The sequence below is a fragment of the Nematostella vectensis genome, chromosome 8 (assembly GCF_932526225.1).
Source record: "Nematostella vectensis chromosome 8, jaNemVect1.1, whole genome shotgun sequence".
Classification (NCBI taxonomy): domain Eukaryota; kingdom Metazoa; phylum Cnidaria; class Anthozoa; order Actiniaria; family Edwardsiidae; genus Nematostella; species Nematostella vectensis.
The window spans coordinates 8828531-8855893 of NC_064041.1; the positions used below are offsets into that span (position 1 = coordinate 8828531).

General features: G+C 46.9%; 1 protein-coding gene across 5 annotated transcripts; it reads right to left on the minus strand.

Annotated features, from left to right (window-relative positions):
- Nucleotides 1-541: 541 nt before the first annotated feature.
- Nucleotides 542-27124, minus strand: LOC5519368 (CUB and sushi domain-containing protein 3). Of its 5 annotated transcripts, none has more exons than XM_048731593.1 (18): nucleotides 26887-27124; nucleotides 24228-24403; nucleotides 23736-23864; nucleotides 23319-23496; nucleotides 22521-22688; nucleotides 21968-22135; nucleotides 11009-11176; nucleotides 9416-9583; nucleotides 8781-8948; nucleotides 8316-8495; nucleotides 6880-7065; nucleotides 5712-5879; nucleotides 4943-5110; nucleotides 3766-3945; nucleotides 3167-3340; nucleotides 2479-2655; nucleotides 2069-2248; nucleotides 542-1627 (listed from the first exon to the last, which is right to left on the minus strand). In XM_048731593.1, the coding sequence occupies exons 1-18, from the start codon at nucleotides 26939-26941 to the stop codon at nucleotides 1233-1235; spliced, it is 3186 nt and encodes a 1061-aa protein (XP_048587550.1). In that variant the 5' UTR covers nucleotides 26942-27124; the 3' UTR covers nucleotides 542-1232. The 5 variants fall into 5 exon arrangements, with proteins under 5 accessions (XP_048587550.1, XP_032220088.2, XP_032220087.2 ...); XM_032364197.2 differs by having other exon boundaries at nucleotides 6841-7065; XM_032364196.2 differs by lacking the exon at nucleotides 26887-27124 and adding an exon at nucleotides 26651-26750 and having other exon boundaries at nucleotides 6841-7065.
- Nucleotides 27125-27363: the final 239 nt, after the last annotated feature.

Consider the following 27363-nt stretch of genomic DNA (forward strand, 5'->3'; position numbering starts at 1 on the left):
GGCAAGTTTTCCCAAAAAAAGGTCTGGTTAACTTCGGTAAGCTTGAATTTTTGCATAGAGGTTCCTTATGTTATGTCAACCAAGATATCAAAAAGTGTTTTATTTCTAATAGATTCTTCTTCGAGATATGAGGCTTGAAGTGCAGTTTTCAAATGTTCAAAGCATGAATTCTCCTCGTTTTTAGGGAGAAGTCGGGCTCTGATCAGAAATTAAGCCAAAATTTCATATCTTCTAAATTTCTTTAAAATTTGGAATTAACCTTTTGGGCAGAGGAATTCCTTGTATGCGAAATCTTGAGCTTATATATTGAAAAAATTTTTGACCATTTTTTTTTTTTTGCTCTGTCACTACGACTAGGAAGTGTTGTTTCTTGTGGCCAATAATGTTGGCGTTTTTTGTACAGGGCTTAATAAAATGTTCTGCAGTTAAAGGTGCTTTAATTTGCATTATCATGTCATTTCGACATCATGAACCAATAGATGTTAAGTTAAATAGATATATAGTACACATGAATTGCAAATAAGATTTTAAAAAATAATACAAAACAGAAAATATTTTACTTGAAACTTTTTCAAATCTAAAGGATTAGCGAGTTGAATAAACATATTTTTACAAATGGCACGACTGTAAAAAAAAAAAAAAAAATCAGTCGAAGTTAGAATCACAATCACGTCTTTCTAAAAAGGATGTTTTCCCCCTTTTTCCCTGCAGAGTTATCTCCGTCCCTACTTCCCTTGTCCTTACTTGAGGGTTCTAAAACTTGTTCCATATTCTGCTATATACAGTATGTGTTATTAAAAAACGTGTTTCCAGTTTGCTTTTTTTCTTATCGCTTAGGTTTGCAAGAAAAGGGGTCCAGGAGCCTCTATTACCCCCGCTCCCAGCGCCCTTAATGAGGTCTTCATTCCGTATTACATGTTGATTATTAAAAACCAAATGTGAACACTTATTTTAAAAAATGTTGCACTCGATAATCTATGTGTCGTAACAGAATCGCTTCATTGGTATCAAATAATTGAGCATGTAAGCGTAAATATAAACAAACCAGGTGATTAAAGTGGCAGCAGTCTTGTAAAGTGCTGCAAACATTCACGTGGTTTTCAAAGACCAGAATTCAGCTATTTATGAGTTATTTATGAGCAATTGCGGGCTACTCCGATAGTTTTCCCGAATACAACCTTTAAACCTTACAAAAAGCTCCATGATCCATTTGGGCTTCCCAAATTAACTATCTAGGTGGCTCTCTTTGCTTTCTCACAAATATAAGCCCCAAGGCCTTTACGGCACGACACCACCTCAAACAACCCATCCCTCCCTCGCACGGTCACGCATTCGCCGCCTGCATCATCTCTCTGGCTCCACTGCGCATACCTCAGCTTTCCGCCCCCAGTCCACCTCCATGATCCCTTTGTCTTTTGTAAGCCAATCGCATAGCGCGATACAGACGACTTGAGGTGCTTGCGAATAAAGTCCCATTCACCGCTGTCATTTATTGACAGCAGACGCGCGTTTAGCTTGCGACAACGTCTCTGCAGCCGTTTCCATATTTGGTTACGCTTTGTCTCGTGTTTGAACCAATAGCAGCGGCCGTTGTACTCTTGCCAGTTTACAGGGCATTTGGGGGTTCCTTTAAAGATAACCATGTTGAGACAAAATGTCACACAAAAATAGTGATTGAATGTTACTGGAAGACATTCTTGATATAACATGAATTCACCATTAACGTTATTAATACATATACATCATATGATTGTTACACTGATTAGCTAGTTGCTAATAAGTAGCTAGTCTGATTTCACCTAACGCACAAAACGTGGGTTGCACAGAACAAAAAATTGAATAAAGAAAGTTGTCAATGTTTGTATGTATCTATCTTTTTAGCGACCAATTTAAACTCTAATTGATTTTATTGACTCTCTGAATTCTCCGATTAAGATTCTTTTTCTGTTTGCCTTTTCTGTGATTTAACGGTGCGGTCTGAAAATATCGCGGTTAAAGAGTGTTCGAAAACAATTGATATTGTGCACGGGAACCTACTCTTTAAATACGTCCCCGATATACTACTTACCTACACATACGGGCATCTTGTCAGACCACGTGCCATCTTCCAAGCAAAAGATCCTACTTCTACCGGTCAACGTATAACCCTGTGAACACGAGAAGTCCACGCTGTCCCTGAACGAGAGGATCCCGAATGTTGGAGCACGTGACCCGTGCTTTGGAGTTCCTGGATCTCTGCATATCACTCCTGTGTTCATTGGCAAATTTTCGGAAAAAACCGTAATTTAATAAATGATGGTAAGTGCTATGTCTTACTGCAGGAGCTGGAAGTTACATTGTAAAATGCAGGTTTTACCCTGGAGGCTTAGAGGGAATTCTCGGACACCCCATCGAAAGACATGCAAACAGGAGAAACGAACATTTGACGCGTGAAATTCCCTTAAATTATGCAGTTCCCACACCTTCGTTTTTACTTACTCTCACAGGAGGGCTGTTTCCCCGACCACGTGCCGTCAAATAGACACACTCTGACCTTCGAGCCCACCAGCTCGTACCCACGTGATGTGCACGTGAAAGAAGTCTCTCCCTTGTACGCTGTCGTAGTAACTTGTTTTACTCCGTATTGCGGTATAGGGAGATCCGGGCACTGGCTAGCTGAAAACGCATGACACCACCTGTTAGATATTCTTTTAGAATTGTCTAGCAATTCCAATAGAGAGAAATGCATAAAAATGAAAATGGAAGAATCTCTAGATGAAAAGTGATTTTAACAAATTCCAGGAGTAAAAATCCTCCAAAATCCATAGCATTAATCTTAAAATGCTGTGGCGTGTAGTGCCGTCAGATATAGTTACTTTTCTGCCCTTTCTCCTCTTTATTGAAGTCTATTACGCGCAACACGTTTTGATGAGGAGCTTATTCGATGGAGGCGTTTATTAGAGCAATTAAAGCGGAATCCACTAATTGCGTAACAATTTCCGATTATTGTTTGTATTATTTAACGGAAAACGCAAAAAAAAATTTCAACCTTGTGAAGGCAGCGTGTCTTTTGAAAGCTTCTTTGATCTGATATTCTAAAATTCTAATAGATTCTTTTATCGGTTGAGGTTTCCGTCGGCCCGACGGAAAGAAACCGGTGGGATTGCCTCTTGAAGGTGTGACTTACCGACACAGTGCGGCAAATAGCCGGCCCAAGTCCCGTTGGACATGCAGACTCGCTTTGAAGGCCCGATCATTCTGAACCCTGGCAAACACGTGTAGTAGACCCTATCCCTGACACGGTAGGTCAGACCAATTTTTTGGCCATTTAGGGGAGTTCCCGGATCACCACAACCAGTCGCTGGGGTCAGGTAAGGCAGAGAAATAAGTGAATATTGAGACGTTAATATTAAATACAGTACACAGACGTGAAGCTGAACGGTAAATATCTATAGTATATGGCCTTGGGAATTTATATGGTTCTTAAGCTTGTCAACTATAGCTTACTGACTATTTAATATTTGATCCGGCTTCAACATCAGAATTGTAAGGTAAATATACAAACAGTCTGTTTGGGTCCTGTATGCCCTTATCGCATAAAATTGAATTTAGGAGGTTGATGACACTCATTACAGCTAGAATGCTGGATTACTAGATCAATGGAAACTAGATTTACGTCCCGGAAAACGAGATTTGTGTCACCGGAAACGGGATTTTAGCTACCAGGAATGGTTCCGTCTAATTAGCACCCTGTTGATTAGACAAAAAATAATAAAAAGCACTTACATATGCACTTGAAGGCCACACTTGTCCAGTTGTTCCCCATGCACTGTCTTTCCCGCATTCCCACAAGGAAGAAACCCGGTTTACACAAATAGAAGACTCTTTCTTGATCAGAGTAGTACGACTTCCGACTCCCGATGTACAACACAGAGTTGGGAGGAGTCGATGGCTGTGCACAGCCAGCTGAGGAGGGGAATCATCGCATAAGAAAGATTAGAGGGGCAGTGTCATGGTAAGAGCTTTGCAATAGCTCTCCGGCCCGGACACAATGAATTTCAGTCAAATTCTGATATTCACTTATGAGCCTTTGGTACATGTGGGACACTTAAATTCAAAGGAAATGACCACAAAATGTCAATAAACATAGTTTTCAATAAAATATTGCATATTATTTTAACAAGGCATTGACAGCTTAAAATTCAACTGCTTGTAGACAATTACAAGCCTACAATAAACACTGACTCCAGACATGCGCAGTACCATGACGCTGCCCCTTTCAAAGCACATGCAAGCATAGGAAAATTTCAAGTTTTGCTTCATCTCATTACATGGCAACAGTTGAGTACCTAGGGGTTTGCGCACGTGCCCCCAGCCCCACCCCCCCTTGGGTCATCTCTTTTGGTATGATACGTACATATGACTCAAGCAGATTCTGGGTACGCACCTGTGGCCTTACCTTAATATAGGAAATTCCTTAGCCGTAAATTTTAGAAACAAGCATGTGCTAACAGGTTAAGCAGTAGCTGATCTAGGGGGGAGGGTTTAGGGCGTTTAAGCCCGATTTTGGGATGTCAAAAAGCCATATGTAACAAAAAAAAATTCCCCCCTCTCCCCTTTGTCATTGAACCAAACCCCCCTTTAAGCGAAAAGCTAGATCCGCCCTTGTTAAGTGTTATGGAATTGATTGCTAAGCGTTCACGCGATCCGAGACAGGGCCACACAGCGCCTTACACGGCCGAGGGCAGGTTTTGGTTTTACGTCAGACAGCTCGAAAACAGTTAAAAATATATGCCGAGATGCTAAAATAAGCACCCGGTTCTATTAAAATGCATTTTCAGATAAATGCAATATTTTTGTTTGCACGTCTCACATTAAGCGATTAGAAACGGATGGCACGATTAAGGTTTTGATAAAGGTTATTCGTTTACTTGAGACTGTGATTAAAACACCAAGTTTTTACCTCGACACGTAGGCTTCTTATCAGACCATCTCCCATTCACGCACATGATCTCACTTGGACCATCAATCACGTGACCTGACGAGCAGAAGAACCCTACTCGCTGTCCCTCGGAGAAATTGTTCCCATGGCGACCACCATTGACAGGTACCCCGGGATCCTGGCAGTCCGCTTAAGAGAAGACCAGTTAAAAGTTAGCTCGATTCTAAGATAAGTCGTAGCACCGCGGATCAAGACAATACACAGTTGAAATTTTATATTGGACACCAATCTGAACAAACGAGCTGTTTTGTTGACAAGAAAAAATAAACTCGACGAGGAGGGCTTCTCCAATATTTTTAAGTATACTTAAAAAGAGTCGTTTTCTTATTTGCAATCCGTTGAGAAACCTTTCCTTGCCATAATATTAATGATGATGTGCGAACAATATACTCTCTCCACTTCTGTGACAATTGGTTGTTTAATTTTCTTAAAGCCTGGCTAAACTAGGCGACATGTCAAGCGCGACATGTCTCCTAAATGTTTCCTAGTTTAGCCCCACCGCCGAAAACATTTAGCGCGCGACAAATTTTGTAGTACGCGACACGAAAATGTTTCTCAGCTTTGTCGCTGCTATAAGATTTAGTGCGCGCTACAGTGTTTTTTTCGAGGTGGCTAAACCAGGAAACATGTCGCATGCTACATTTTGCCTAGCTCAGCCAGGCTTTTAGTTTTATTGATTGAATGATAATGAGCGGGACTTTCCATCTATCTGGACTCGGCTTGGTCTTACCTCGACATGTAGGTACGTCCCCAGACCACTCCCCATCGTCACACGAGACGCTCCCCACTCCAAATAAGGTGTAGCCATTGTTACAGAAAAAAGAAACCCGCTGACCATCAGAGAAATTGTTGCCATGACGACCGCCATTGGTTAGTGTACCAGGGTCACTGCAGTCATCTAGAGCGGGACATAACACGTGACTATGGGGAGGAATCTGTTGGGTTGGTAGCTCATCGAGGCAAAACCGTGGATCAACGGTGATTATTACGTGGTTATGGTAATAAATATGTTGGTAGCTCATCAGTATCTCTAGAGCGGTAGGGGAAAAAAGACCGGTGCCCCCCTCCCCTCCCCTCCCCTCCCCTCCTCTGTCCTCGGAAGGAAATCTCTCTATTGTTTGCCCCTAGAATATTTTTTTTTCTTTAGAACCCACAAATTCACCATTAACCATGTTGACTGCATTCAAAAAAAGTTTCTTGGATACCCCGTCTTGTATTGATGTAAAATATTTTAAAACCAACTTCGCTATTTATTGTTATTTATTAGCTATGCAATAAACTTGAAGTTAGATAGCCAGATAATTGCCGTACAAAGAAGCAATTTTTTGTTATACCTTGAAAAACGCTGCGTTTGTTATAGTTTTCTGTTTGTAGCGTATTGCAGCAAAATCTATTACCACACACCAGCATTAATGATGCAAATTAGCTCTATGCTTTTTGGGGCATCCCCAAATTGGGGGGGGGGGGGGGGTGGGGGTGAATAGGGGTATGTAAATCCGCCGAGCCGCTACATTTTCGGGGCAAATCCGTGGACCCACAGATATTTTAGATCCGCATTGTTTGACGGGTAAACAATGGCATCGATTGAAATTCATTTCAAATCCGAAATTCGACTGTCAAAGCAGTCAAAATCCGAAATCTGCGCCCAAATTGTCAACAGATCCGTGATCCGCCGTATTTCAAAAAACCGCCAATCCGCTGAAATAATAATAAAAATCCTTAATCCGTGAGCATTTCGGGGCCGAATCCGCCGATCCGCGAAGCTATTTAACCCCCTCCCCCCCATTTGGCGCCTTCGAAATTTTGAAGAAGGCACTGGCGACTAGGTAATGCATTAAAAGCGCATGCGCAAACAGTACCTCCATTACCGCTGCCACTAGCACTGCCACTACCATTACCGTCGTCGTCGTCCCTGATACAGACTGGGACCGAGTCGTTCCATGTCCCGTCATTACAAGCAAGCACGGAGGATCCAACCAATCGGAAGCCAGCCTTGCACCCAAATACTGCCTCGCTGCCATGCCGGTTGCTGATTGGACGAAGGACTATGACGTTTGAGCTCGGCTTGATTGGAGCGCAACGAGCTGAAAGTAGATAGTTTTTTTTTCTTGCAGTATGATAAAAAAGTACAAAACCTATGACAGGTGGATTTTTATTGAGAATCTTTCGTCGTTTATAATCGGACTATAAAGTTCCGCTCAATCTCCTTTACATGCAGATGTTGTTTCTTTAACACGTGAATGTAAGTTCCTTTACACGTTGGTGCTAATACGTTAATACACGTGGATGTTACCTCCTACACATGTGGATGTTACCTCCTACACACGTGGATGTTACCTCCTACACATGTGGGTGTTACCTCCCACACACGTGGGTGTTACCTCCTACACACGTGGATGTTACCTCTTACACACGTGGATGTTACCTCCTACACACGTGGATGTTACCTCCTACACACGTGGATGTTACCTCCTACACACGTGGATGTTACCTCCTACACACGTGGGTGTTACCTCCTACACACGTGGATGTTACCTCCTACACACGTGGGTGTTACCTCCTACACACGTGGATGTTACCTCCTACACACGTGGGTGTTACCTCCTACACACGTGGGTGTTACCTCCTACACACGTGGGTGTTACCTCCTACACACGTGGGTGTTACCTCCTACACACGTGGATGTTACCTCCTACACACGTGGGTGTTACCTCCTACACACGTGGGTGTTACCTCCTACACACGTGGGTGTTACCTCCTACACACGTGGATGTTACCTCCTACACACGTGGATGTTACCTCCTACACACGTGGGTGTTACCTCCTACACACGTGGGTGTTACCTCCTACACACGTGGGTGTTACCTCCTACACACGTGGGTGTTACCTCCTACACACGTGGGTGTTACCTCCTACACACGTGGGTGTTACCTCCTACACACGTGGGTGTTACCTCCTACACACGTGGGTGTTACCTCCTACACACGTGGGTGTTACCTCCTACACACGTGGGTGTTACCTCCTACACACGTGGATGTTACCTCTTACACACGTGGGTGTTACCTCCTACACACGTGGGTGTTACCTCCTACACACGTGGGTGTTACCTCCTACACACGTGGGTGTTACCTCCTACACACGTGGGTGTTACCTCCTACACACGTGGGTGTTACCTCCTACACACGTGGGTGTTCTTATTCCTTTTACACACAGATGCTGATACTTTAATTAACACGTGAATTTTAGTTCCTTTGCACATTGCTCATGGTACTATCACGTGAATGTTAGATCCCCTACCCGTGGATGTTGTCGCCTTTATGCGGAATGTTCTTACCTTTACACGTGGGCGTGGCCGCGTTCCACGTGCCGTTGATGCAGCGGATCGCCCCAGGCCCCTGCAGGTCATATCCTTCACGAGTGCACATGAACTGAACCACTCCCATGTTCTTGAAGCTGCTGTAACCGATTCTAGAGCCGTGCTGCGGAAACCCCGGATCTGGACAAGTTGTTTGGTCTAAAAAGTGCCGCGCGCTATTAGCTTGGAATACGTGGATAAAGTAACGATGAAAGTTACAGAAAAATACAGCCTTGAAAGTGGCGGTGGGAAATCTATATAACGGACATCCTCGAGTGTATTTCATACAGTGGTATTAAAACAAGTGGCACAGAAACATAGTAAATAGCTGTGTGATACATGATGTAAAAAGTGACTCGTTAGCTTTATACTTTGATGCGCGCTACTTGGCTAACAAGATAAAGAAACTGTGTCAGAGAGTCGAATACGACTCTCCATTCTTACCTAAGCATTCAGGCTTGGGTGTGGTCCAATTGCCGTCCACACACTGCGCACTATCTCGGCCCTTCATAGTGAACCCGTCTTGACAAAAATAATACACGTGACCGCCATGCCTCAAGTCGTCGCCACTGCGCATGCCTTGATCCGGGATACCGGGGTCGGAACATGAAGCTTCGGAACAAAAAGCACAGGCACGCTGAGACAAACTTTATACAGTTTGTTTCTGTCCATATTTGGTATAATTTGTTTCTGCCCATACTTGGCATAATTTGTTTTTGTCCATATTTGGTATTGTCTATTTATACCCATATTTGGTATAGCTTGTATATGCTCACTTGGCAAATCCTTTTAGATAGTATTATCCTTGGCGATACTGTGGCAACTTATGTAAATTTATGTCAATAGGGTAAATTAAAGTCCTTGTATTAGTGTATAGTGAAGAAGACTAAATAAGCTATACGAAGTTTTCTTGACATTTATACGATAACTAGGCATTCTGCGCATGCCACAGGGATCCCAATTGAGGGCTACTTCCGATACACATGCCAAAGGAAGGGGGAGAGGAGGTGTTCGAATGATAATATAAACAAAACTCAAAACGAATCCTCCGAGCTACAGTGTTGTGACAGTTACTTTACCTCGGCATTGTGGTGGTTGTGATGACCAAAGTCCAGCCTTGCACTTGATCAGTGAAGGACCGTCCAATGAGAAGTTACGATCGCACGTGAAGGCAAGTGAGCCGCCATTACTGAAGTCGTTTCCGATTCGCTGACCATTCTCTGGTGTACCAGGATCCGAGCAACCACCTAGTGATGCAACAATGCTGTTGTTACTTGAACAGCCTCTGTCAGTCGCTATTTTGTCATCCTAGCAAAGTACCAGGTGTGAAAAAGCACCATTTCCATTGGCTGATTTTGTGAAGCCAATGCGACATTTTCTTATTGAATTCGGTAAAATAAAGCTTTAAAAATTTTTTTTTTTTAGATGATTATCTCGGGATTTTACACATTATGTGCCTTCAATTTTAAATGAAAACAATAACAAAGGTGTGGCTGACAAGTGCACTTTAAATCGCGATATGGAGTTTCAGAATACAGACAACCCCGAATGCAAATATTATTTCGAGTAAACAAAGACGGCCGAGAATTTACATTTGCTAATTGTAGTTTTATTGAAATCATGCACAAAGTATCGTTAAGAATAATTTACCAAAATTAGCATAATAATCTTATCAAAATTACTCTTTTAGAGGAGGAAAGATAAAATAATTCAAGTTCAAATTTGGAAAATGTTGCCAGAGAAAATGACAGAAATAGTTTAAGTTAGAGTTGAGGTTGAGTTGTCCGAATTTCTGGTTATCTGTGCTTCGGGCTATCCGAATCTGAATGGGATAGACCCAATAGGCTAGGTGTTGTTGCCACCCAATTCAGATCATGTGATGACTCCTTTGGGTGGATACAATTGCACAATTTTTCTTACTCGACCGAGTTCACAAAGGCTATATGAAATCTAACAAGGGGTCTGCCCTGAAGAAGTCTAACAAGAAATCTTACAAGAAATCTAACAAGGGGACTGCCCTGAAGAAGTCTTATTAAAGACGAAAATTTGGCAGAGTCGAATTCCAGTTTTTGGTGTATTGAAATCTAACAAAAGTATCCACCCAAAGGAATCATGAATTGGTTGATAAAAAGCTGTAAATCCGTTAGCCGATTTGGACTATTCAAACTTGACTCAAGCTAACCAGGGAAGTGCAGTTCCTTGCACTTCCCTGAGCCAACGAGCTAATGGGGAATTCGAGTTATTCGAGTTCGAGCTAGCGAGAAATTTGAGGAGCTGTTACAAATTTGAATGCGCACATTTACACAGCGATATTATTTGAAACCCAGAAAATCTCAGGGCTTGATTTTTTTTTTATTGTGAGGGGTGGGATATAATCGTTTTTAGGAGGGGGAGGGGTGGGTATGCCTTCGCAGGCTTTTGCCGTATAGAAAGCTCTCGCGGGCAAACCCACTTATAGATCTCACGAGGGTATTAGAAAAAATGCGCTATGCAAGGGGATTATTGTTTTTATTATTTAAAAAGAAAATAGGCAAAATGTGGATTTTCTATAGAATTTTTTTTTGCAAGCACAAAAATCGCAAAAAAAAGCGGGAGATTTGGTGCTCGACGCACCTTGAGACTCCCGCCTAATGTGGGAGAGTTGACATGTTATTTATATAGGAATGTATTACCTTTGCACTGGGGAGGATCCGGGATCCATTTTCCGTCTGAGCACGTGATCATGTCTGAACCAATCAGCGAATAGCCTAGGTCACAGCGAAAGAGCGTGGTTTCTCCATGACGTACCCGGAGTCTCTCTATAAGACCGTGACTGGGAACGCCGGGGTGTGGGCACCGCGCTGTGAATCAATTCAGTTTCAGTTTCAGTTTAATATTTGTTTATCGAGGGTTACATATTTAACCAAATATACAGTTTTCTAACATATGGCCCTCGTTTAGTAAGCACTGTCACTGGGGGTGGTCAATGCCAGAGGGTTTATTGCGTCCCCAGTGGTTCTTTTATGTCCCTTCGGTTCAGGTTAGTGTAGTGCAGCTTGAAGAGACGGGACCTCCGGTTTAGTGTCCTTATCCGAGAAGACTGGAAACACGGGAGAATAACTTCAACTCACCTGTGACACAAATTCGAATCAAGGCAGGAACCCGTAAAAATCCCCAGTTTGAGCCAGGATTCGAACCTGAGAGGCCGACACTAGGGAGGGACTTTGTCTTTTCATAGAAAGCAGATCAAGGATCGCGTAGATAAACAATTAGCAATTGTTAATCTACGTCGGGCGGGGTTCTGGTAGATAAACAATTGGCAATTGTTAATCTACGTCGGGACTGGGGCCTTTCATAGAAACGAGAGGGACCCGCGCCGCGCCCCGCCGCGCCCCCAGCCCGTTTTCCATGGCCGGGCGGGGTCCGGGTAGAAAAGAAATTGGCAATTGCCAATCTACGTCGGGCGGGGTCCGGGTAGCGCGAAGCGCTGGGTCGGGCAGGGGCTTTCATAGAAATGGGGGTATTCCACGCCGCGCCCCGCCGTGCCCCCCAGCCCGTTCTCCGTATGCCCAGCGCTTCGCGCGGCATGCCCAACGCCTGGGGTATACCGTTTGGGGGCCTCGTGGGAGAGGGGTCGCTTAAAGCGTTTGCTTTAAGGGCCTCGCTTTAAGGCGGTGGCTGCCCCTCTTGTGTGGTAACATGTGGGAACCTTGCAATTAGACCCCCGTCTGTCCTGTAGTATACCAAGCATTGGATAGGACCGCCACCCTACGGAGCGCGGAATAACCGCCGCTAGCGTGGCGTTTAAACATGAGTTTTACTCGAACACCTCGCTCCCGAACTCTTCGCGAATTTCTCGCAGCCTCTTTTTCACCTTTTCGCGTGTCTCCAGGGACTTTCTCGGGGGCCCTTTCATGCTTTTTTTCTCACGCGATGCGAGGCCGTGTCGAGCTCTGATAGCGGCCTTGAGTGCGTAGTATCTCTCTTGTTCCCGAAGTATTAGCCGAAACTCTTCGTCTGAGATATGCCCGTCTTGCAGAGCCTTAGGGACCAGCTCGCTGATCGAGTTTTTTTTTACTCTCCGCTAAAACCATCGTGTCTTCGTGTTTAGCCACCTTGCTCGTAAGACCCCTAGAGACTATCCCTGCGCCTACGCTCACGACACCGACCAGCCCAGTGACCTCTGCCAGCGGACCGCCGACCAGAACCCCTTTCCCACTCAAAGAGACCCCTACCCCGGCGCTGGAAAGCGCCCCTGCAGCGATGCCGGATGCCACAGACACAGCATGGATAACGGCAAAGACGCGCTTGAACTTTTTCCGCACCTGTCGATGATGCGTTATCTCGTTGTCTAGAACCGCCTGGGTGTCACATATTTTCTGGAGTCGGAAGCTTTGCACGTCGCCACCGCTGTGCATACTGGGAAGCAAGGGGTATATGGCACCACCGCTAACGTTGCTGTTTGCCATGTTTGTTACGTCGGAGCTAGGTTAGCTCTAATACAAGGCGAACGGGCTTGCCCTCCACCCGTTTACCGTAGTTATCCCTTATCCATATTTGGATACTCGAGAAAAACTCAGAGGAAGTTGCTGCGACACAAACGGGGATGTCGGGTCCATAGACGACTTTCATGTGCGGTCTCCCGCGGGTTTCTTGGCAAGCGAGAACGTTTAAAGGCTCGCCTAAGGAGAGGCATTGCGTGCGATCTACGATATAGCAGCAGATGTAGAGGGCCTCTATTTTCGGCAAAGCCACCTTAAGTGGGGGTCCCCCCAAGAGCAGTGCGAGGCCCCGCTCCCCCAACTGATTGTCTTTAGCCTCTAGGCCAAATAGTGCTCAAAGCTCGGCATTCAGGAACGCAACGCCATTGGACGTAAACGCGATTTTCCCGGTGAGGGGGTCCAGCTTCGCGGTCAGAATCTTGCTTTCAGCGCGGTTGATCGTTTCCACGATGGACTCGGCCGTGTGGTGCCCGGCTGGCAGGGTAGCGATGGGCGGGAGGGCGGATATAGTCGTTATCTGATGCTACCGTTCGAGATTATACCAGCTGTTAAACAGCGAGCACTGCCGGAGCGCCACGAAGCGTGGGCGCCCTATCGGCCGCTCGAAGTAGAGCGTCTGTTCGCCTTTGGTGAGCACAGTATGTAGGACCACCATTGTATTGAACACAGCCCGCCTTCGTGTTTAATAGGACTGAGCATGGATTGGGAAGGCTGGCGGATGCTGAACGAGGAGGCGAAATGGGTGGAAGAGACGAAATAGGCGGCAACTGCGGCGGGAGCCTCTATAGCCGAAGATATCAAACACGCTATAGCCGAACAAATCAAACACGCAAAATCCGGTTTCCCTAGGTCTCTGACCCTCGGGCATAAGCTGCTCTGCGCCGTGCCCGCGACCCCCGTGGATAGCACGGCCTAAGACATCACCTCGCTACTCACGCAGCTAGAGATACACGTGGCTGAGAACAAATCATTCACGACTAGGGTCCGAGACATATTCAAAGAGACAGTAGTCACGCACAAGTCCGCCAAGGAGTCTCGCCGGTGGCTATCGGAGCCTTCCTATGGGTACTGGCCACAGCAACTCAACTTTGCGGTCTGGTGCGCAACCGCCGGATGCGGGGTGTCCCTAACCGACCCCGCTTTCGCCACGCTCCCCTCTGTCATCAGGGGATTTCTAAGGTTTCACGTCTACTTTACCACGCGGAGGATTCTCTACGAGCTCGGCGCCCCCCTGCCTGGCGACAGCCCGTTCACGCAAAAAGTTAGCCCCTACAAGAAAGCCGCTTTCGAGCGTCTATGTATAGAGTTCGGTTTGCCGCGCAAGCCGGACTTCCGATGGAAAGGCGGGCGGGACCACGGGCTAGGCGATGTGTTTGTGTTCTACCCGGGGGAGGGGTATCGCAACGTGCACGTGATCCGTGGCTACGACACGGCGGCGGACGAGTACCCGAGCCACCTCAATCTGTTTAGCGACGGAGGTGGGACGTATAATAGTGGGAAGCAGGTGGGTTTCATACGCAACGACGACCACGGGGGTGTGCAATATAGCTGGTTTGCGCCTTCCAAAGGTGAGGGGCTGACAAAAGCAGGGCTAGGAAGACTCGATCGCTTGGTCGAGGCGTTCGTCTACACAGTGCTTGGCGCGCAGGTAAACGTCCGTTCCTCTATCGCGGGGGCCGGTGGGCCGGCCATGGAGGCGCAGGCGGAGTTCACGAAGCTGCTTGAAGACGCGATCATAAAAAACGACATTGCTCAAAGCGTGCAAAGGTACCAACTTAGCCGTGCAGGAGGCCAAGGTGAGACTGAGTCTTGCGGTCGCACCAGGAGTGTGGCTTATGCCGAGCGATCTGGTGATAAACACGCAAAGCGTCGTGGGCTACAACAATAAACTGCAGAAATCCACAGACTCCATGTCGCTCGGCGCAAACGCGATCAACACCGAGACAAAGCCAGTCGGTGCTCTTAACATGGCCGGTGGGCATCCTAGGGTGCAACACGTGACTGATCCGAGGATCGACCGCTAGGTGCGAAGCAAGGCCGTAGTGCACGCAGAGGGCGCGGCGCCTGCCCCCTCTTCACGTATGCGCAGCACGACATCGCCCGGACCGGGCGAAAAGAGTGACCACACCGCCCTCAAGGCGGGGTTGTCGGCACTCACGATGGCCGCGGCGTATTACTTGTTTCGATGATTGCTTTGCATTCGACGAACCAAGAACGCGGCTACGGCTAGAATGAGCAGCCACGCATTTTCGCCAAGGAATTTCACCGCTTCTCCTGCAGTCTTAAACACGAAGTTCGCGATGCTGCCTACTAGCCCAGGGAGAAGCTCGCCTAGCTTTTTCCCGATAGCCTTAAGCCCGTTACCAACCCCTCTGGCCACGGAGGAGAGCGACTTGCCGAGCGACGTCGCAATGGCCGCGATCGCCGTCGCTACGGCCAACACGATAGCGGTGACGGTAAAGCCGTACTTTTTGAAGATGGCTTTGATGCGCTCTCTGAGCGGCTTTCGGTTCTCGAGCTCTCGGTTTTTGCGTTCTAGTTCGACGATCTCGGATAGCCTTTCTTCGATGCGCTCACGGGCCTCTTGGCGGAGACTCTCTGACGTGTTACGGTCGTCGATGGTCTCCCTGTCTGTGGTTACCACCCCTTGCAGCTCTTGGACTCGTTCTGTGTTCTTCTGGATGACCGCGTCTATCTATGCCACAGACCCCATCGCCAGCTTGAAGCCTTTCAGCTTTGCAACGTCCTGTCGAACGCCCCCGTTCTCATTGAACAGCTGTCTTGGTTTAGTCCAACCTCCTTTGTCGAGGTTACGATGCTGTATTAGCGTCTTCCCCCTCCGGTATGACTGGAACCGTATCAGATTCTCGTTGAGGTCTGGTTATTTCGCCCTGAGGGAATGTCTAACAGTCCGCACCATAGTCACGTGACTTCGTACTACTAGGAATGTCAGTCAGCGATAAACTTGACCCCCAACGAACACCCAGAACTCTTCTGGGGTTGAAAGCCGAGAGAACTGTTTACCGGGTCACTCTCAACCACTAGACGGCTTCCCCCGGCGATACGCTATATGTGGCGGTCCCAAAGCTATCGGAAGGCGTCACGCTTGTGCCTGGCTCCTTGAGGGTCGGTTTCGATCTCTCCATCTCAGGCCAAGCAAATAATACCGTCGTGAACAACGTCGGCCGAAATCTCGTGAGCCGCCTGAAAATCACGTTTGCAGGAGAAACGCTCCAGGACACCAACCGCTACGATGTCTTCAAGACGTATGAGGAGCTTTACCTGTCCAAGGTCGAGAGAGAGGACATACAGTCAGAAAACATGCGCAAGCTTCGCTCCAAGGCTGGCGATAAAGCGACTAGTAACGCCAAGGAGAACGCCCTAAACGCCGCCCACGGGGCGAAGTACACCATCCCGCTAGACCATTCTCTGCTGACGGACCACGGCGTACTGTACCCAAGGGCGTTCTCCGAGGCGCTGCTCTTCGAGATCACGCTCGCAACGGTTGACCAGGTAGAAGTCGGAAGCGATGCTACGAAATTATCCTACGGCATCAAGAATCTAGAGCTGGAATACGAGAGCCTGAGGGACGACAACCTCGCCCGGTCTGCAGCCGTCGCCTACCAAAACGGCACAACGTTCTTCTACGAGCAAGTGAACCTCCACACGACCTTCGTGATTAGCAAAGGGACGGACAGCATTATCAACGAGAGTGTCAACCTGCCACGAAGGTCTATGAGTGGTCTGTTGCTCCTCTTTGTGGAGCCATACACGGCAGAGGCTCGCGACTCTGAGAAGTTTGTGTGCCCCGACATCAAGAGCGTTCGCGTTACAATCGACGGCATGCCAAACAAGGTCTTCAGCCACGGATTTCTGGAGGGAGGCGAAGAGGCGGTTCGTCAGTGGCAGCGGAGCGCCTAGTGTCAGCCCCGAGTCGTTCTATGGCGATAACAAGTTTGCTCTGTGGATCGACCTTCGATCGACGGACGACAGTGCTATCCATGGGGGTGGTCTCCGATTGGTCAACACCCGCGACGGTGTGCATCTCGAGATAAAAAGCACGGCAAGCGGCACGGGTACCTTAAACTGTCACGTGTTTGTGGTGGCCGACGCCCAAATGAACTTTATGAACGGACAGCTAGAGTCCATACAATACTGAGCACAGTAGTACGGTATGGACCCGAAAAACATCCCATTTAATGCTCTCATCGTGGGCCCGACGTCATGCGGGAAGACCCGATTCATAGTGGACCGGCTGCGCGGCCCTTTCCGGGGCAAGTTTGACTGCATCGTACTCGTGTGCCCTACCTTCGTCTACAACAAAACATACGAAGGCTTCGGCGAGGGCGACGATCGTCTGTTTGTCGTCACACCTGAGGCGGGTCAGATCGACATACTGCTGAGGTTTGTCTCCGCTGTCTTCGAAGGCACTAATAGGCTAATCATACTCGACGACTGTGCGGCCTCGAAAGACGTAAAGAGGCGCTCTGACCAGCTCGTCAACTTGGCGTTCAGCGCGCGCCACGTGGGTATTAGCGTGTGGGTGATCACGCAGCAGCTCACCAGCATCACGAAGCCGTTCCGTGAGAACATCGCGGCCTTGGTGGTCTTCTATACCCCGAGCAAGGCGGACATGAAAGCTATCCTGCATGACTACGGCGCGGAGCTCTCAGAAGAGAAGATGAAAGAGTACATAAAGGCCCTCAAGACGAAAAAGTTCTCGAAGTTAGAGTTTTGCTTGCGTCACCCTTATACCATCGCCCTAGTTGAACGGTAAGCGCAGTAAACCACCGCCCACGTATGCCCTAGGGCATAACGCATTGATCACACGTGTACCATGATGAGCGACGAATACTTTGAGAGTCTTCTTAAGGGGGTGCCGCCGGCCTCCCGGCCGTCGAGTCGTTGGACTGCTCGACGCAGCAAGCTACCGGAGGTAAATAAACTGAGATAGCAGACGCGAGGGAGAAACTCGCGATTCTCGTAGCCTCGGGGAAGTCGAGAGAAATGGTAGGCAAGGCCCTGACTCACGACGACGTCAAACGCATGAGCGCCGAGGAGGTGAGAAAGTACGAGAAGCGATACGAGACCGCTCTAGCCAGCCGGACTACAGACGCCCTGGCAGACAGCTTCCTGAAGCTTACGACCAAGCTAGTAGGCATGACGCTGCCGATAGACAAGGTGGTCGATCTTCACAATGACCACGTGTCCGACTACATCATCAACAACGAGCTCCGCATATTGTACGGTCTCTACGCTGCGGTCGTTTGATGGCTTTAGCCGTTACACGTAGCACGTCATGTGAACACCAACGGCGCTGACACGCGGTGTCAACACGAGGTAGCAGTCGCGGACTCACCAGATGGCGAGTCTGCCATCCCAGAGTAGACATTTGAAAGCTTGCCACTTCTTCATCAACCAAACAGTTGCATCACAAATGGAGGAACCTCAAGGAAGTATTAGTGCTCAGCATCTCGCGGAAGCTGCGGAACAAACTGCTCATGAACCTGCACGTACGCCTTCGGCGTTGGCAGGTCCTTGAGCTCTGGCGTGGTGATCCAGCCCTCGTTTTGTTCCAAGTGCTGCCCTACCCTCCCGGAAGTGTAGGGGTGGCAGGCCTCAGAGAACTCCCACTCGGTCAGCTGAATGACCCCGGTTAGTTGAAGAACCACGCTCAGTGGCCGTCCCACAACATCCGTACCACATCAATGGCGTCCGAGGCGCCGCCGAAGACACTGTCCTCGCATCCTAGGTACGCCGCACGCATGTCGATGTGCGCATGAGGCTGCGCCCCTAAGTTTTCCTTGCTATTCCACACTTTGGACTCAACCTGCGCCGCTTGCCAGACGTCCCTGTATTTAAGAGGCGTTGGCCTGATGTTCTCTCTTTGGATCCACTTCTTGAAACGATACCCTATTGCGCCGCCCATCGAGTGCGTAGCTTCGGTGTACTCTTGGTAGGCTGGGTGATCATCAGGCAGCCATTGAGGATCATGTCCTGTCTCGTCTGTAAACGCCCTGTCCATAGCCACTCTGTCCCGTCCCGATCGGTATAGCTTCCCCTCGTGCGTGACTATAACGCGCCCGCATAGCCAGATCCTCGTGCTTCTGGGGATCGCCCTGTTTATAAAGCGAATGAGCACCTCTCGCACTTTTGCCTCGCGCGGTTTTGTGGCGGCACTGGTTAGAGCCATCTCCTGACATAACGAACGAAGCCCCCCCCCTCAGCCTCGAAGTCTAGGCCGTGTACGCTCGTGATCGCAGGTGATTCAGTCGGAAGCTCCGCCCAGGCGTGGTTATTGTGTCAAGGGATAGTGACCCTCGCCTTACTCTTGTACTTCCCCGAGTCCCACATAACGTTGCCCAGGGCGTCCCCAGCTACTAGCTTTATCTCGATCTTCTTTTCCATCTCAAAGAGGTCTTCTTTGGTGCATTCCGTAGTAGCCAGCTTCTTGTCAAATCGCTCGAGGATCTTGCCTCGCGTCTTGGTTAGACCAAGGGAGCGTGAGGTACTGCGATTCCTCAAGAAGTCGGCAACATAGCTCACAACACAGTTAGCGAAGGCGTCACTCCCCTCTCGCTCAAACATTGGCCCAGGCTCCCCATTTTGCTCAGGTAAAGGGCGAAGCTCGTATCTCACGTAAATGAGGTACTCTCGCCCTTTCCCCCAAATACCCGCATCGATTGGTCTCCTCTTTTGACTAATGACCCACCAATCTTGTGCTCCGAGCGCCCTTCCTCCTCTGTGATTGGCGCCAATGGCTCTGCGGGGGCCTTACCAACGACCGTAAAGAGTCTGTAACGCCGGTCAGGGTCTACCATCTCGAGCACCGGTGGCAGCACTGCGTTTGACCGCAGAGACTCTCGCTCGTGCGAGACCCACCACACCGAGCCATCGTCATTGATATCAGGCCCCCGCATAACCGGCTTTGGAGCAATGACTCCTGCTCCACCAAGATCTCGTATCTCCTGGTAAACACCGGCGCTTATGTCTTGGCCCCGAAGAGTGGCATCAATGCTTTGGAACCGAAGATGGGCGCCGCCGACAAAGAGAGAATAGTACTTCTCGGGGTCTAAGCCCTCTGGGCCCTTTTGATTTAGAAGCGGATCGAACTCGCGCCACGGCTCCTGCTTCGAGGCCTCTTCGTCAGCCTCTCGCCGACGCGCTTCTGCCGGAACGAGCGGCTTAAGCAGCTTGTGCTTGACACCCTCGGGGATGTCCTCGTCCAGGATGTTCTGGACCAGCCCTGCTAGTACGGCAGGCGCCTTTTTGTCAGGCATGCTATTGAGAATCTCCTCTATGTAAGCGTCCATGTTTGGGTATGCCTTGTGCCACCCAGTCTCTAATTGCCCGTATCGCGGGCTGCGGTACCAGACAGGACGAGTGTTTGGGTATGCCTTGTGCCACCCAGTCTCTAATTGCCCGTATCGCGGGCTGCGATGTTAGACAGGACGAGTGTTTGGGTATGCCTTGTGCAACCCAATCTCTAATTGCCCGTATCGCGGGCTACGATATCAGACAGGACGAGTGCGAACCGTTCCCGTGCGTGCCTCTCGGTGCCGCGCATCCTCTGCCCTACACGATTCGCCCCGCAGGGGCGGCACAACCGCGTCTCCGACTGCGTCCCTATGCCGCAGATCCTGCACGGCACGGGGAGGGGGCTGCCCTTACGGAGCCTTTGGAGGTGCACCTTGCAGTAGGTGTCCATGCACCTCTGGCCACACGTGTTTGCATGGCCGATCTTTAGCCACCCGCAGTAATCTTTTCCGCATTTCATCCTTCGAATGCTCGTTATACTACAGGACAGACGGGGGTCTAATTACAAGGTTCCCACACAAGGGGGGGCAGCCACCCCCTTAAAGCGAGGCGCTTTAAGCAAACGCTTTAAGCGACGCCTCTCCCACGAGGCCCCCAGACGGTATACCCCAGGCGTTGGGCATGCCGCGCGAAGCGCTGGGCATACGGAGAACGGGCTGGGGGGCGCGGCGTGGGTTATCCCCATTTCTATGAAAGCCCCTGCTCGACCCAGCGCTTCGCGCTACCCGGACCCCGCCCGACGTAGATTGGCAATTGCCAAGTTCTTTTTTACCCGGACCCCGCCCGGCAATGGAAAACGGGCTGGGGGGCGCGGCGGGGCGCGGCGCGGGTCCCTCTCGTTTCTATGAAAGGCCCCAGTCCAAACAATTGCCAATTGCTTATCTACCAGAACCCCGTCCGACGTAGATTAACAATTGCTAATTGTTTATCTACGCGATCCTTGATCTGCTGTCTATGAAAAGACCAAGTCCCCCTATCAATATAATAATGACGAAATTTTGGAATTAGATATAAATCTGATTAATTAAAGAGTAATTTACTTTCAGTCAACTCGAGAAGGCCGACGGAAGCTTGAATCTGTACTATTTATATTTAGATGGTAAAACTATGGCTTCATTAGAAGGTGCCTTTAAAATTAATTTGTAGTTTAGGGATTCTTATGTTTCCTTATAAGAAGTGACCCTTCTTCAGTTTTCCTGATATACAATGTTTTCAAGTGATACTCGAAAAAAAGGAAAATGTCAACCTTATGGCGGAAACCTTGTTCCTAGGAAAAAGGTATCAATATAAAAAGGTATCAATATTCACCTTCCCCACATCTTCCCACAACTCTTTGCGACGCGCGTGAAACCGAGGCTAAACACAAACTGCCATCTTCATGCAATTCATAGATCCGACATGTCAATCTTGACGTTTGCCGATAAAACTTGTAGTTAGAAGTCGGTCTTAAACAGCGAATGCGGCTTTCTCTTCTGATTTTCCCCGCACTTAAATCACTGCAAGTTGACAAAATAGCTTTGAAAACACATAAACACTTAATATTTAAAATAACTCCGGGCAGGACTCACTGACCTCATCCGACATGTTGTACAATTTGTGGGACTTTTGTGGGACATTTGGGTTGCACTTCGCTGGCTTCTATTTGCTGCTTTCTGATTGGATCGTGCGCGCGTCGGATCTATGAATTAAAATGCCTGACATCGGCTTCACGCGCGCGTAGCAAAGAGCTGTGGGTAGATGTGGGGCAGGTGAATGGGTGCAATGGCAAGAATAGGGAGGCAAGAAAGAAGGGGCCCCTAAAATAAGAATCACCATATCACCAGACATACCTACCTAGGCAACGTGGTCGGACACCTCCCCATTTTCCCATGACGCACGTGATCTGCATTGCTCCAATCAGATCATGACCGGAAGTGCAGGTAAACTTAGCAACCTCGCCACCTGTTGTCACGCCGGTTGTGTAGTTTCCGTTTGGAATAGTCCCAAGGTTTGGGCACTTCGCTAATATGACAATCAAACAAAAACAAATGCGTAAACCGATGAAAATAAATAAAGCAAAAGTTCTAGGCCAGTGATGAAGGAGATCTGACTATGGCAACACTTAAAAATGACCAAACACTGGTCGTCATCATCACACTACTCCTGATGTGCGCTGAATCATGTCACAACAGCTAAAGTTTTACGGCTAGGCCGGGAATCACGGCCCTTGTAACGGCCCCTTTTCTTCGGATGTATTAGGATCCGAATTTTTTGTATATAAATTTGATAATGAAATTGATAAATCCATGGGAGAAGGGAAATGTGTTTGTGTATGTGTGTGACCTATTTATGTATTTATTATCTTTATACTATTTATTTTAAGAAATATCGATGATTCTTGACACACCTATGCATAGAGGATATCTTCCTTTCCACTCTCCGTTATAGCACGTGATATTTCGAGTCCCCACGAGTCTGTAGCCTTGGTTACAAGAATACGTCACGTGATCGCCATGTCGATAACTATTGTTACTATGCCAACCGTTTGTAAGGTCATTTGGCTTGGAGCAAGGATCTGTAGCCAAAAACAACAAATAAAAGGAAAGTTTTACTTAGTATGGGGATTTATTTAACAAATAGCGTGTGCACGGCCTGTGCAAAGATGATGTCATAACGCATGTACGTCATTGCGCATGTATGTCCTCTTATGTGCAGATGACGTAACAACGAGCGTACGTCATATTGTGTGCATGTCTAATTATGCAAAGATGACGTCACCGCGTGTGTACGTCATATCGTGTGGATGTCTTCTTTTGCAAGGATGACGTCACCGCGCTTGAACCTTATAGCGTGTAGGTGTCTAATTGTGCACATATGACGTCACAGTGCGTGTACGTCATAGCGTGTTTTTGTCTTCTTATGTATAAATGACGTCACAGCGCATGTACGCCGTAGTATGTGGTGTCTTATGTGCAGATGACGTCCCAGCGCGTGTACGTCATAGCATTTGTTTGTCTTCTTATGTATGACGTCACAGCGCGTGAACGTCATAGCATATGCTTGTTTTCTTATGTACAGATGACGTCACTGCGCTTGTACGTTATAGTTTGTGCATGTTTTCTTAAGTAAAATGACGTCATAGATTGTCACGAATATTAATAGGCAACGAGACTTAGTGAAGTTACTTAGTTTAAGACAGGCATACCATTATCCTTGCATCCAAGCAGCTCTAATCTTAGACATGCGAAGTCGACCTTCTCACTCCCTGATATCACGCCGGCCACGTCCAGCGGATGTACGCGAAAGTCATGCGCTATCAGTGCTGGCTCAAACATGTTCGTGTTGCCTGCTGGGTAATTGATGATTGAATTCCCGACAAGCTCCTGGCGAAAGGAAGAACATTAGTTTTTATAGTCTGTTATATCTTGAATTTTGTAAGCTTTCCACCATATTACGATAAACTACAAAAAAATATATACGACGTACTACAAAAAAGATATACGATGTTCTACAAAAAAAAAATGAGGGTTATTTTTTTATTCGTTTTCCATTTCGTTGGTAAATTTGTCAGTGCCGGTTGTCGTTAGCGATTGTGTCGCATGTCGAATCTCGTTATTCCCACCTTTGGGTACTTGATCCACGGTCCGCCCTTCACACGATATTCAACTCTGTATCTAGTGACCCAGATAAAGTCCTTTTTGCTTCCTTGTGTTATTATCCCGGTAACACGCTTCCTTTCACCAAACGATACCTGGAATTGTTAAGGTGTCCCGCGTCAGTTAAAAAAAAAATAATGTTTTAAATGAAATTTATCCTTATAAACGCTACCATACGACTTTAATTTTGTATTTTCTTATCACAAGGTGAACGTTTGTAATAAGGCCAGCTTGCCCTTCTGTATCAAGCTGAATACAACGGCGAGTTTATAACTGCATCTTGAAGAACTATTTTGCTAGCACTAGCTCAAACGTTGGGAACATTCACTGACTCAACGCAGGGGGGGGGGGGGAGGGGAACTTTAGGGGCTATAACCAGCAATTGAATCCTCCCCATCCCTCCCCCCTTCAAACGATTCAACTGAGCTTGTAAAAATGTCGGAAAGACTTCACATTACCATTATCCATGAGCCCGCGATGCTGCCCGTTTTGCTGCACCAGGCCTTGGGACCATGCAGCCTGCCATGATGAGGCGCGCGCATGCTGTCCCGGTGGGAGGACGCTGTCATGTTGGCATCTGGTACGAGGGCACGCCTGCCGAATTTTATCCCGAGAGGCTTACGACATGCTTCGGCTGAAAATCAAGAACAGAAGGCATTTTTTTCTACTTCATTACAAAGTGTCCGCTAATTTTATAATAAGGTATCTTCAAGGGAGGGGTGGGGGAGGGGAAGGGAGGGGGGAGGGAAGGGAGGGGGGGGGGGAGGGGTGAGGTCATATCAAGAAAATTTTGCCAAAAATTGCCGTTTTTCCCAGACTTGGTCACTTCCATATAAGAAAACTAATATATTCCTTATTTGGAAAGCCTGCACGATTCTTGTCATTTTTAAGGCTGCCGTATCGCAGGTGCTTCGAACCTGAATAATTGCCCGTATAACCGATCGGGATGATTTTTTCCCACAAGCATTCGCTCCAGCGCCCCCAAAAACACTCCCAGCACCACTAGTTCGACTCCACAAATTTGCCAGCAGAGCCATTTGGTACAATTATTTTTCCCAGCAACCGACGGGTCTAACATCTTCACAGCACAGGTAGCCCAGGCTCACGGCGAGTGTAGTTTTATTACAGAGTTTGTATGAACGAACAAATCTCGTTGAAATAAATATGCTGATTTGAAAATAAAACAGTAGCTTATTAACGTTGCTGCTGCTCAATCCCGCCATTACTTGCCATTCTAAGCTGTTTTAGCCGCTGCGAATTTTTCCCGTCGCCTTCTATATATAAAATTATATATATTTTCTATTTTATATATTTTCTATTTTTGTACTGGGTACATGAGGGGGAGGGCAGTCATAGGAATCATATATGGAAAAAGCATAGTATTTAAAAAGGAAAGCCAGTGGATGTTTTATATGTAGAGTATGACTGAATGGTTATTTTATATATAGAGTATGACTGAATGGATGTTTTATATGTTAGAGTACGACTGAATGAATATTTTATATGTAGAGTACGACTGAATGAATGTTTTATATGTAGAGTACGACTAAATGAATGTTTTATATGTAGAGTACGACTGAATGGATGTTTTATATGTAGAGTACGACTGAATGGATGTTTTATATGTAGAGTACGACTAAATGAATGTTTTATATGTAGAGTACGACTGAATGGATGTTTTATATGTAGAGAATGACTGAATGGATGTTTTATATGTAGAGAATGACTGAATGGATGTTTTATATGTAGAGTACGACTGTATAAATGTTTTATATATAAAGTACGACTGAATGGATGTTTTATTGGGAGAGTATGATTGATGAATTTGAAAACGGAACTTTTGAGCCTTATCTGTTAGAGGAGGTCCGTTAACCGTGATATTGCGAAAACGTATCTGCGAAAAAACGTAAAGAAAGACTCCCTCCTGTCCTTCTATGTAATTGATCATAATCCCCTTTATAGCAACAGCAAAACCAAATAAAAAAAAAAAAGACTACTTGACATTAGATCCGTTGCAGCAAAACAGGATGCCAATCAGAGGAAGAAAACTCCTACCAAAAATGAGCAATTTCCACAGCAGCTCACTTGAAATACCATACTACTAACAGAGTATGACGGTGGCATACATAACGTTTAAAAGGTAAAGAGCAAAAAGCGCAAATAACGCAAATAGGTAGAGTAGAACAAAACTCCCGCAAAAGACAGATTCATGTCCACGGTAGTTCACTTTAAACAGCACGGCGTCAACAGCACACAACAAACAGAATATAACAGAGCAATTTAGATGGCATATAATAACCTTCGATAGCCGTTAAAAACAAATAACCAGACGCAAAGCGGTTACGTGCGCGTCGATGATAGCAATGTCCAAACGACGGTACAAGATCAATTAAAGCCCCCTGTGCGACTGACTTCACAAAATGTCAAAAGGATAACGCAATAAAGCGAACAGAAGGATGAGCAGGGATAATAGATCAAAGATATGATTAGAAATTCTAATTGCTGCAACATTTATTTATATAAAAACGATTAAGCATTATCTCTTAGTCCCTTAGTCTTAGAAGGATTTGTTATCACCACCTTGCTACGCTTATCTGATAAGCAATGCTAAATAGAAGCCATTAACGCGCTGTATCAACTGTTATGGTGAGATAATGTGCCGTTATTATAGTCAGATAATGTCCGATGCTTGAATATAACTACGCATCGCCGACAGAGATCAATAACTGAATGGTGTAATCAAAAATGATATACACATTATAGACTCATGTCGCTACATCCTCACTCTCTTATAATTTACAGTTATTGATGTAAAGGCCTTTAACACGAAGGATAGGATGCTAGACCATACGCGTATATGCATAAAGGGATAATTACTTACCATTATATCCACTAGACATCCAAACTACAGCCAAGACCCAAAATAAACGCTTCATTTTTACGACTCTTCAGAGATCAATAACTGAATGGTGTTATCAAAAATGATATACACATTATAGACTCATGTCGCTAAATCCTCACTCTCTTATTATTTACAGTTATTGATGTAAAGGCCTTTAACACGAAGGATAGGATGCTAGACCATACGCGTATATGCATTAAGGGATAATTACTTACCATTATATCCACTAGACATCCAAACTACAGCCAAGACCCAAAATAAACGCTTCATTTTTACGACTCTTCCAAATCCTAAATTTGAAAGCACCGGCGTTCTCGCAGTGCTACACTTTCCAAGTTTCTCGTATATTGTCTGTAAACTGCCTTGTTCGTTTGTAATGTCTCTTGTGGCTGAAATGACGGTTCAATAAGTATCTTCTTCCTGTGTTTTGTTACTCTGGTTAGTCAGGAAGTGACGTTATCAAATATCCGAAATTAGGGCAGGGGTGGTGGAATAGCACAATATAACAGCGCACAATAGGGGCTAAATTATCACGTGAATATTCGGGCAGCAGACTAGCGCGCGCTCATGCTTTTAGCGGCAAAAATACAGCAACGAAAATCAACATAATATTATTAAGCGCTAACGAGAAAAGACATACTTTTTTCAAATGCGCTCCCTGTGTGCCCGATCTCCGCGACGCCCTGGGTCCC

Coding starts and splice junctions, on each gene's coding strand:
- LOC5519368 (XM_032364197.2), bottom strand. CDS start 26,941: ATGAAGCGTTTATTTTGGGTCTTGGCTGTAGTTTGGATGTCTAGTGGA. Junction 9,584..11,008: donor GGATCCTCCCCAGTGCAAAG/GTAATACATTCC, acceptor TTGCATCACTAG/GTGGTTGCTCGGATCCTGGT. Junction 8,496..8,780: donor ACCCAAGCCTGAATGCTTAG/GTAAGAATGGAG, acceptor GGCACTTTTTAG/ACCAAACAACTTGTCCAGAT.